The 12,747-nt window shown below is 35.9% G+C and overlaps 1 protein-coding gene across 1 annotated transcript in view; it reads left to right on the top strand.

The window, feature by feature from the left end:
• The window catches only part of LOC124385121 (iroquois-class homeodomain protein irx-2-like), a 67,853-nt gene extending 58,860 nt beyond the window's left edge, over window positions 1–8,993 (top strand). Inside the window, 7 exon segments of the mRNA XM_046848257.1 lie at window positions 1,798–1,824; window positions 2,080–2,373; window positions 5,557–5,728; window positions 5,731–5,973; window positions 6,884–7,465; window positions 7,913–7,995; window positions 8,383–8,993. Coding sequence (XP_046704213.1) covers window positions 1,798–1,824; window positions 2,080–2,373; window positions 5,557–5,728; window positions 5,731–5,973; window positions 6,884–7,465; window positions 7,913–7,962 — 1,368 coding nt within the window. The 3' untranslated portion in view covers window positions 7,963–7,995; window positions 8,383–8,993.
• Window positions 8,994–12,747: the final 3,754 nt, after the last annotated feature.

Consider the following 12,747-nt stretch of genomic DNA (forward strand, 5'->3'; position numbering starts at 1 on the left):
GCTGACCCGTGCACTGCTTCTTCACACACACACACACACACACACACACACACACACACACACGCTTTATTCGGCTGAGTGGACTGGCTGAGCTACTGTTGTGGCCTTATCCTAATCTTATTACTGCTAAAAGAGACGTGTTAGCTCCAATAACCACATGCACACACACACACACACACACACACACACACACATTGCACCTCACAGGGCTGTGTGTTTATTTTTACAGCTTAAGAATTAACATACAAATTCCACCTGAATGTAAATGTCACTTTAGAGCAACAGAATTGGAAATAAGATGATAATAATTATAATCCAAAAAATAATAAAAATCTAATTTAATAAATTAAAATTGCATTGTTATTTACAAAAATCCAAAAATAAATTATATTTACATGAGTGCACTGAGACTATATGTGTAATGTAAACATGTCTATGTTAATTGTGCTAAATTGTGATAAATGTGCTAAATTGTAAATGAACACCTGCTGTTTTACACCTTATGATGTTGTGCATGTGTGTGTTAGTGTGTAAGAATGTGTGTGCTGGTGTGTTTAGTGTCATTGTGTATAGTGTATATTGGTATGTATTCGTGTGTGTTTAATGTGTGTTGGACATTAGGCTGTATATCTTAGTGTGTTTTATGTTCATGTATAGCGGTGTGTCTTACTGTTGTTAATGTGTCCTAATGTGTGTGGGGTGTTTAATAAACATACACACATTAACACACTGATGAGCACGAACACGAGAATTCTCAGTGTGTTAATAGGATGGCCACACAATCATGTAGGAAACACTCTGTGTCTGTATATTTGTGCTAATATTTTACTGTGTTACTGTAACTAACACTAACACACACTTTTCTGCACACACTGTGCGTTAATTAACTTATTAATCGAAGATCATGGATGGGGGTGCAATAAGGGGACCTCGTTGCGCGAGACAGGGACGCGCTGTTTCCCTGAGAGAGCTGCAGTTCCATCGGACTTCAATACTGTTCTTCAATTTAAAACACTTTTTTATTTTTATCGCGCGTGCACGGTGCACAATAAAAACGCCCGCGCCCGAGCGAGCGTCATCGGGTGTGTGTGTGTGTGTGTGCGTGTGTTTTCCAGCGCGAGGGGCGGAGATGAGATATTCAGATCCGCGCGCACTGAGTGACAGCCTCCAAATGCGCCGAGAAACTCTGCTGCTGCTCCTCTCCTTACAGCCCTCCACACACACACACACACACACACACACACACACTCCCGTGCGCGCACACACAAACGCGCGCACTCACGTACACGCGCATACACCCATGCAGCTCTCGCGCACGCACGCGGCGCTGAAGCTCCGGCTATCTTTTTCCCTTCTTTCTGCGCGTGTTCGCTTTTTATTTCTATTTGCGCGACATTTGATCAACATTAATTAGTCTTTATCCGAGCGGAAGTGGTGGCGAGGCGCGCGCCAGGTATTTCTACTCATGCTACGCATTTCGTCGTTTCTTTTTTGGGGAAAGAATCCCATTTTCGAAGAAGAGAGAAGAAACCACTCATCGCGCGATTCGTATGCGGTTTCGGGCTCCATTTGTTTCTTTCTTATACTTTTTATATAGAAAACAGTGGACGCATTTGTAAAGAAGAAGTTCTTTGTCCTTGTTTTTTTTTTTTTTTTTTTTTTTTTTTTGGTCTTTAACGTTTTGTCCTTTTCATGGGGAAAAACACACACCGGATCGAAGAAGAAAAAGAAGCGGCGCGCGACTTCACCCGTGCATTTTTTTTTCTTCTTTTTTAAGTATTGTTTTTCTTTTTTCAGGAAGATCTCACCTTCACCATCGGATGCGTGAGAAGAAAGTTTGAAGCTTTCAGATTTGTTTAAAAGATTGTGAACAATTTTACGGAAACAACCTCGGACTTCTTTATTCATTAGAGGAAAAAAACAAAACAAACAAGAAGCGGTTGCGCTATAAAAATTTTTTCTTCTCTTTTTTTTTATGTCACACATGCATTAAGCACCGTGTGTTTTTCAGACGCTCCACACTCATGCATTAGCGCCGCGGCAAGTTTGCTGTGTGAGTGTGTTGATTTAAAAAAATAGATATATTTTTGGAGTTGTTTTGCGACACGATGTCGTATCCTCAGGGTTACCTGTACCAGCCCGGCCCGGGCTCTCTGGCTCTCTATCCGCTCAGGAGTGAAGAGCTCGAACTGGCAGCGCTGCTCGTCTTCCTCTTCGTCGTCGTCTTCCTCTTCATCATCCTCATCCTCATCGACGGGTTCAGCCTTCACTCCGTATCCCGCGTCCGCCGCCTTCACCGCCTCGGCAACGGGCGGCTTCGCGAGCGCGCTAAGTTACCACACCGACCCGGCCACCGGCTTCCCCTCCTACATGGTAACAATGTTATAATACACATCCGATTCTTTTATTTATTTATTTATTTATTTATTTATTTATTTATTTATTTATTTATCGACAGCTCGTGCGGATTCGGAAGTGATGTACATGTCCGAGACACGATAGTTTTCTTTAATCGTTCTGACAGCGTGGCAGATCACAGTGTGAATCTTTATGATCCATTTATATTTGAATATATAATGTGCAACATAATAAACAAACAGCGCACGTGCAAATGTCACATTTTAACAAACGCGATGTAAACAAGCAAACAAAACGAATTATTGCGCGCGCCATGGGCATGTGCCGTGAAATTTGTTTGTTTGTCTTTTTTTTTGCAAGAGCTCTTCCTGGAGAACAAAAATAGTGCGCGTGCGTAGTGTGTATAAGCAGGCTATTATGCATTTCTATCTACAAGCTACCACTCACACACACACACACACACACAGAGAGAGAGAGAGAGAGAGAGAGAGAGAGAGAGAGAGAGAGAGATGCGGGTTCCCTCTAGGGAGTTCATGATGATGATTATTAAATGGTTCAAATGCAACTGATGTTAAGATTAACTTCAGGAGCGCTCTTGTTCCCAGTGTCTCTTTTCTAAAACTGAATTTCAGAATTATTATTGATGCTTCTGATATATTTATAAATTTCCATCTATCTATGTGTTTACTCTTATGCCTACTCCACCACGATGTCATCAGCACGTTATTAGACTTCCTCGCGTGCGATCTTGCCTTCGCTAGGAAATGAGAGATTATCTTTATGGAGATGATTGTTGCGTCACGTGATCTTACATTATTACTGTGGTTATGCACATCAGTTATTTTGGGAAGCTCCTCACAGCTTGATAAAATCACCCTCACATCTGGGCGGATGCATCATATTTTTCTAATGATATATCTCAAATGATATAGAATGTTTTGGTTTTTTTATCACTTGCCTGTAAGCGAATATTAATGCATCCCCGACACAATGGGTTATCTTCATTATTATTATTATTATTATTTCACATCTTATTTATTTTCTACTGTAACGAAATAATTGGTAACAGGTTGAGTTCACGTGCGCGAGCTGCTTTTCCCTGATAGACATGTAGAGAAAATCCAGCATCCTGTTAGAACCGTTGGTGTTTTATTAATGCCTAATAATGACAATAATAATAATAATAATAATAATAATAATAATAATAATAAATATGATAAAAAAATACACGATTTTTTAGCAATTTCCCTGCTTGTAATGTCTGATTTATTACATAACATTTATTTTCAAGATTTTATGACATTTTAGCGCGAGAGCTCTTTATTTTTCAATTCCTTATACGACAACCGGATTATTGCAAAATTCCTTGTGCGCGCTTTTCTGCATTTATTCCTCATTCTGACTGGGATTCAAATTTATGAAGATATAAACTCAAAATGACACAATTATCACCGTTTATAAGCTTATTGTAACGTCTACTTTTTTTTTCTTCCTCCGTACGAAAAGGAATAGAAATATACTGCTTTAAAATACAATACATTTAAAATTACAGTAACAATTTCTATACTTTTCTTCTATATAGTTACATGGTGTATGATTGATAAATATAAAATTTTATAAGATTAAAAAGATGAATGAATATCATGCACACTACAGGTGTTGCATCAACATTTAATACATGAAGAAAATGAATAAATTAGCATTGATGCACAATGAGAACTTCTGATATTCGGTTATGAAAACATTAAACAACATTTGCTATTAATAAAGATGGATCACATTTGGTTTAATTTCTAAATGACATTTTTTTGTGGATGTAAATGATTAACAGAAAGTGATTATGAGTTTGAAAGTGTTTGTTAGTGATTCATTATTATATATATATATATATATATATAAGCAATAATCCATGTTATATAAGGAATTAGATGGAGTTTATCAGGATACTTTCCGCGAAATATTTAAATTGTCAAAGTTATTTCTGTCCATATAGAAACATGAAAAGAGTTTAACCTCTTAATCTACTCACTGTGTGTAACAAAACTATGACTTTTTTTCTAACACGGTCCTAAAACGTCTTTTTTTTTACTTAGAAAGTGTAAAGCGCTCGTGCTCCCGAACAGGTGAAAATGAAAGGAAAAGAAAAAAGCTGAGAAAAAGGGAGAGAGAGACAGAAAGACAGAGCGAGGCGTAAAAGGCTGGAAATAAAGTGGAGTTTAATTTGAGCAGCTGAAAAGAGGAATAAAGGCTGAATTAGGACGCAAATGACACGGATTAAAAACCCGCTCCACAATGCTTAATAGGATTTAATGTAATGCTGCGGTTCAGCGACGGGGCCAAACTTACACACACACACACACACACACACACACACACACACACACACACACACACACGTTCACAAATGCATTTCGCTCGAAAACACGCACTTTTACCTGAAAACACACGCACACACACACGCACACAAACATATTCGGTTCGGTTCCCGGAACTGTGATTATGGGAAACGGAAGTAGAATTATGTTCACTTTAATGTCATAATTATTTGAACCGCTTATCACTTTATAAACACATTATTATTATTATTATTATTATTATTATTATTATTATTATTACTTACAAAATATTTTCGATATTTTTATTTTATGTATTTATCGTTTTTTTAGTTTCTTTTTTGTTAATATAATAATAATAATAATAATAATAATAATAATAATAATAAGGTGCGCATCCTCCTTTAACTTTCCAATAAATTATGTATTTAAACTATTTGATCTATTAATAAACAAGAGACAGAACATGAAGAGGGAAAAAACTAATTTGAACAATTTTATTTAAAATAGAAACATTTATTTGTTGATTATTTATAGCTTTATTTGTTTAGTAGTGTTATTAGATTTTCGATTAACAGGAACAACAACAACAACAATAATAATAATAATAATAATAATAATAATAATAATAATGATAATCATAATAATCATAATAATATTAACAATAATAAAAGTTTTAAATAATAATAATTTATAAGTTTAAAAAACACAGATTTGATTTGCTTATAGTTTATTTGTTTGTTTTGTGTATATTATTATTGTTGTTATTGATATCGTTATTAATATATTAAATTTTTTTTATTTGCATAAAGATTTTTAATCGTGTGTGTGTGTGTGTGTGTGTGTGTGTGTGTGTGTGTGTCAGGCCTCCCCGTATGACCCCCCTCCCTCGGCCATGGCGGCTCCGCTCGGTTTCCCGCCATACGGCAGTGCGGGTTTCCCGCCTCCCCCGTATCAGCTCAACGACCCCGCGTACCGGAAAAACGCCACGCGCGACGCCACGAGCACGCTGAAGGCCTGGCTCAACGAACACCGGAAGAACCCTACCCGACCAAGGGTGAGAAGATCATGCTGGCCATCATCACAAAGATGACGCTCACGCAGGTGTCCACGTGGTTCGCCAACGCCAGACGGAGACTCAAGAAGGAGAACAAAGTGACGTGGGGCGCGCGGGCCAAGAGCGATGATGAGGAGGAAGGAGCGCGCGCCGAGCGGAAAGATGAGGAGGAAGAAGAGGACGACAAGCACGAGGACAACGAAGACGCTTCCGCCGAGGATGAGGGTACAGTCACCATTACTTTAACATCATCATCAACACAACACAACAAGTGTTTATAAACACTTTATGCCAAAATAGCACTTATAAGTAAAATAGAAATTCTGTACCCAAAATGTATTTTTAGCACATGAACATTATATTCACAAAAATGGAAAGTAAATGTTCATCAAGTTTTACAATAATAATAATAATGATCTATACGAAAAGTTTATATAAAAAAAAACTTTACTATAAAAAACTATATAATTATATTATTTGTTTTTTTATATTGACAGTATATATATTATGTTAACTTACTACAAAATATTTAATATAGTTCTGATCTTAAAGATTAATTAGGCAAGATTAGTACAACTGATATATTTAATGCAATTTTTTTTTACACCTCAAGCCAATTATATTTATAAAGCTCCACCTCTAGGAGCTGCACTTGATCACCTGATAATTCTTATTTTTATTTTGCAATGTTTGTACTAGTAAGGAATAAAAAGATTTGACTGCACCTTTAATTTCCGTCAAATCTCTTTTTAAGTGTTTCAGAGCAGTTTTAATGAACACCAAGCATGTACAGAGAAGTCTAGAAGTAATGTATAAGTAAAAAGATTACAGATGAGAGGGCGATTAATGCAATGTGATTTGCTAAATAAACAGAACTATTGCCATTAAACACATTTAGACTGCATTATGTTGAATATTAAGCTGAAATAATAAAAAATAATACTTTTTATTAATAATAATAATAATAAGAAGAAGAAGAAATAATACGTTTTTGAAGATTTGTTTTTTCTAACAGTTTCAAATATTTTATCAAGATATGTATCATATAATATAATTCTCTTCACAGCTTTCCATGTTTGTCCAGTAGTTGTTTTATTGCATTATTTTTATCTTCGTTCTTTTTCTTTTTCTTTAGGCATCAGCCTACATGTGGACTCACTGACTGATCAATCAGCCGAGTCGGATGGAGAGAAAGTCCTCTGCAGGATCGACAACTTCTCCTGCAAGCCTGCTCCAGAAGCAAAAGAGAAACACTCAGAGACAGACATGACCTCGGGTCGTGGGGGTCATGTGGGTCATGGGGGGTTGTCACCCAAGCCTGTGACCTCGTCTCCTCTGACTGGAGTGGAGATGCCGCTCTCAGACAAAAACAAGACCTGCGGTGATGTCCAGAGCCAAAACACCAAACCTAAGCTCTGGTCCTTGGCCGAAATCGCAACTTCAGACCCCAAACAGCCGCTTCAGAGTCCGAACTGCCCCTCAGGGGGTGGGATCTGGACCAGCCAATCAGGCGGGGCTCCCTCTGCATCCATATTGGCCAGACCGATTTATTATACATCCCCTTTTTACAGCAATTACACAAATTATGGGAACTTCGGGCAAGGGATTCTGCGCTATGGCTCCATTCATAAACATGCTTCGGAGACTACGATGTTAAAAGCTAACCATGCTAATCACGAGCAGCACTTCAGGGCCTTGAGTTCAGAGGCCAAGAAAGGTGAGGGAACATTAAGAACACTACATAAATGACGAGTTCAAATCAAAATTCAGTTTCTTAATAATTATAAAGCTTGTTAGCAGGTTATTTATTTATTGTATTTTGCTGTAATTATGTAAATAACTTTGAATCAGGATGAATCCAGTGTATCATGAACTCAGTATTACAATTTATCATATACTGATTAACATATAAATTAACACAGTAAAGTAACATCAGTACAAATATTTACCTCATTAATCAATTTGCATTATGAAAAAAAATTGTATAAAATATGATCATGGTGCAGAAAAACTCTTGACAGTTTACAGTTCACAGGTTTTATAGATGCTGCGATTCATAATCATATCAAGATTTAATATTTTAATATATTACGGAAGCTTACATTTTTTTTTTACGTTTTTACAAATTTAATGTTTTTTCCAACTATTTTCTTTTTCCCCACAGACTCTGGTGATGTGTGTGCACTTGGACCACAGTCTTACCTCTCCAGCTAAAGACAGCAAGCTCAAAGTACATAATTGATAACGGTAAATGGAAACAACATGCATTGGAGACTTTATAGAGAAATTATTTATTTTATATAACGCATTTTTTTCTATTCTTATTTGTGGATGTTAATAAGCATAACAATGAATATTAACATGTAAGACAAAACATGATTTATATCTTTGGTCGTGTACACAGAGATGTTACAGGTCATACCTTTTTATATTCATTAGCATATAATTTTATTATTACAAAGCTTTGCAAGAAAGCATTTATTACATATATATATATATATATATATATATATATATATATATATATATATATATATAAATATGCTAATTAGCAGGATGAACTGCTGCATCATCTGCATCATTATAACTTATGTCATACATCATATTACATGTTTTTTTCTTTCTGGTTCACAGGTAGGCACGATCAAGAGAGCCTTCAACTTCCTCGGCCTCTGCCTCCTTGAGCGCTGGCAGTAAATTGTTTCCCCATACACCGGAACACCTACAGCTATGATATTTCTGATAAAAAAATAAGGACCTAAATGGACCGAAGGTGTGCTATCAGTCAAGATGTGTGTGCTTTTTTAACAGTTAAAATAATTATTTAACCCATAAATAAGGACATGATTACTCAGGATCCCTCAGTTTTGCTTCATTGCCACCCTGACAATGAAGTTCCGCGCTAAACATTTGGACGTTAATCCAAGACTTTTTTTTTCATTTGGGCCGGACATGACACACAAAATGTGAAAGCAGAAAGACAACACAGCGCCAGTGAAGAGTGGAATATTTGATATTTATTTTTGTAAATGATGGCGAGTCGCCTGTGTTATTTATGCAAGTTGTATTGCAATGACACACAAAACACTGACGGTTTAATTTGTTTGTTTTGTAAATAGACGACAGTCTGTTTTTATTTAATAAAGAAAAAAATGGGCAAGGGTGTACACAAAAATGTTAAAAAACAAGAAGACTTTTACTAATTTATATCTTGCATTGTAAATAAAAAGAGACGTCCTAACGTGCACTGGCTAATTTTTCGTCAGCACGCTTTGTTGTGTGTTTTAGATCGACATGAAATGTTCTTTTTTTGTCTGGATGTTGTTCTCAAGAACATATGCAAATTCATTGCAAAAATGAAGACCAATTAAACGTTTTGTAAGCCAGACATGAGACAGCCTGCCCCAGTTATTAAACTTAATTTCTATTAAAATTTCTCATATAAAAGATAATAAGACAAATACGTTTTAATTAATTTACAAAGTTGTCATTTTATTGTAGACCTTCACTCGCGCACTTCATCATCCTGAAGCATTTTGAGCGTAGTCCTATGAAGAATGCCTGACAAATATTTTTGTTGCAAATTGCTCTTTGTACAAAATTATGAAGGGTGTAGGAGATAAGGAGTAATTAAATACAGCATGGAGTACACACTCCTACTATACACACTCTTATTGTACAACTTCCTTCTGTGCACACTCCTACTATACATAATCCTGCTATACACACTCCTACTATCCTACTCCTAATGTTTCCACTCCTACCTAACACACTCTTACTGTACACATTTCTACTATGCAAATTCCTACTATACAAACTCTGAATGTACACCTACTTTACACACCCTACTGTACACAACCCTACTGTACACAACCCTACTGAACACACTCCAACTATAACCACTCCGACTAAACATAAGTGTACTGTACACATACTCCTACTCTACATAATTCTATACACACTCCTGTATGTACTCCTACTGTACTGTACACACTCTAGTGTACACATTCCTCCAATACACATTCCAACTAGTGTAGGAGTATGTATAGCTGGAGTGTTCCAATACGCCATACTCAGGGGGTGTATAATGTTTCCTAATGTGCTATGCAACTTGGGTTTATTTTAACCTTTCACCTTCAGGGCACAGATCAGAGTATCAAGGGCTTTAATGCTTTTAAAGGGGGCAAATATCTATTTTTCACAAACAGTAAGACATACTTTCTCTTTTATTTAAATCAAGATCAAATGTTGACTTTGCTGGTAGCTGGGAGCAGACGAGTTTGTAAACAGTAGTGTTTGTAGTTCAAGAACTGTTTGTACAGTATGAGTGTGTACAGGAGGAAAACGCTATGTACTGGAAGGTGGTAGCTCACTGGTTAAGGCATTGGCACTCCTTACGAAGCTGCACACACACACACACACACACACACACACACACACACACACACACACACACACACACACACTCCTCCTATACACACCTTTACTGTACACACTCCTTCTGTACTACACACTCCTCCTGTACACACTTGTATTGTGTACATGCTGCCCTGTACACACAACAAACTCTTCCTATCTTATACGCATTTCTTGTATACTAAGAGTTAACGTTCCTGAAAAACAGGTCTTTGCCCCCTTTGAAAGTGTTAAAGTCCTCAACACTCTAATGCTAAAAGTTTAAAATAAACCCAAGCAGCATAGCTCATTAGGAGACATTTTACACCGCCAGATTATTAGAACAAGGCCGAAGTAGTGGAATTTAAATAAAGCTCATCAATAGCAGATAGCAGATGTGTTTTAAAGTGTGTGTGTGTGTGTGTGTGGATCTCGTTTGTGAAGAAGCACATTAAAGGGCGTGAACGTTTTTCAGAACTCCTGCAGTTAATGGTTTCTTTTAATTCATCATCGTTTGTCTTTAGAGCTTTAATCTGCTTTTAGCGCCGAGCCGTAAATAATAGCTCACTGTAGAAGGAGAATGAGAGAAAACAAACTGACAAACAAATCAAGTTACATGTGGCTTTAATAAAACACATCAAAGTGAGGGGGATGTTTGAAAGCAGGCACAAGGCTGGGCTTCTTGTAAATGTGTCAGAAAAAATATTCTTCTCATGCACTGATCAAGGTCAAACTCGTTGACACTACAGTCAGAGGTGGGTTGTGTCCCAAACTCAACACTGTCAAAACACATCATTGTATACCCCAGTGCTTGTGCAATAAACATACATGATGTATAGAATGCACTGATGTGGGTGTGCCCATTGATATTTATATAGCTCAATCCCAAACGATCTCGTGCACCCCATCCACACACTGTACAATAATTAAAGTTCAGACTCTATGTAATGATGCAAAATGTTTTTTAATCTCTTTATTACTACTCACAATGCACTTTGTATACCATTAATTATACCTAAATATATATATATATATATATATATATATATATATATATATATATATATATATATATATATATATTTTTTTTTTTTAATTTTAATTTTATTATTTTTTTAACCATTGTTTCAATTATAATGAAGACATCCAAACTTTATGACTACACATATAGAATTATGCAGTAAATGAAAAAGTTTTAAACAACCCAGAATATGTTTTAGATTTTAGATTGTCCAATGTAGTTTTGATGACAGCATTGCATACCCATTGTCTCATCACTTTCACAAAGTAGTCACCTGGATTTTTTTGTGCCAGGTTATCTGATGCAGCACTCCATTAATTTCCTTACTGAACAAATAGCTCTTAAATAACCTGGAGGTTTTTTTGGGGTCATTATCCTGTTAGAAAACAAACTATGGTCCCACTAATTGCAAAACATATAGGATAGCATGTCACTTGCTAAATGTTGTGGTAGCAATGCTGGTTAAATGCTCTCAATTTTGACTCAATCACCAGCAGTGTCAGCATCCGTTCACACCTCTGTACCTCTGTTTAACAAAGACATGATGGTTAGAATGAAAAATCTTAAATTTGGACTCATCAGGTTAAAGAACAGTTTCTGAGGCTGGTAATAAAAAAAAGGTATAATTTGCAGCAGAGGTAGTTCTTGGTCTTCCTTTTCTGGCACAGTCTTCATAAGAGCCAGTTTCATCATATCATTTGATGGTTTTGACAACTGCACTTGGGGATTCATTTAAAGTTCTTGAGAGTTGAGTTCTTGAGTGACTGACTTTCATTTCTTAAAATAATAATAGACTCTTCTTTCTTAACTGAGCATTTCTTGCCTTAATATGGATTTGAACAATAGATGTAGTAGCACTAATAGGGCTTTTGACTCTACACACCCTTTCATCTGCACAAGATAATTGAAGATCTAAAGCCTATTAAGAAGTCACAAATTGACTCCTCAAGAGGCACACCTTGGATTGAAAACCATTCTCATCAATATCACATCCCTCATGAATCTGATGAGAGAATCCCATGAGTTTGCCAAGCTGTCATCAAGGCTAAGTTTAGCAAACTTTGGACAGTGTAAAAAAGTCCAACATATTATGTTGTTTAAAATTTTTGTTTACTACCTAACTGCATACATGTTCCTTCATAGTTTGGATTTCTTCAAATATATGTACTATATTAAAAATACTTAAAAAAAAAAAAATGGTGTGTCATTTTGACTGCTACTTTTGAAAACAAAGAAGTCTTTATTTTATCATACTTTATTTTTTCTACCCATATTCTACGAGTAAAAGAAATTAAGCAATAAATAAAAAAATAATGAAAAAATTTTTTTTATTTCTTGCTATTTTCTATGCTGTCTCTTTCATTTGCTGTTCATTTTTATATTATATACATATATTTATGATATGATTATTGAATTGATCTCATATTGATTATTGTCCTATTTTAAAATAACATTTTTAGCTTGGATGTCTTTCACCCTAGTTTAAGGAATGTTCATTAATGACATGCAGTTTGAGGGATAAAATCACACACTGAGAAGAACCATTACATGGCTAGATGACAAGGAAAGCATAGTGAGCAGCA

This window comes from Silurus meridionalis, chromosome 4 (assembly GCF_014805685.1).
Source record: "Silurus meridionalis isolate SWU-2019-XX chromosome 4, ASM1480568v1, whole genome shotgun sequence".
Lineage (NCBI taxonomy): Eukaryota > Metazoa > Chordata > Actinopteri > Siluriformes > Siluridae > Silurus > Silurus meridionalis.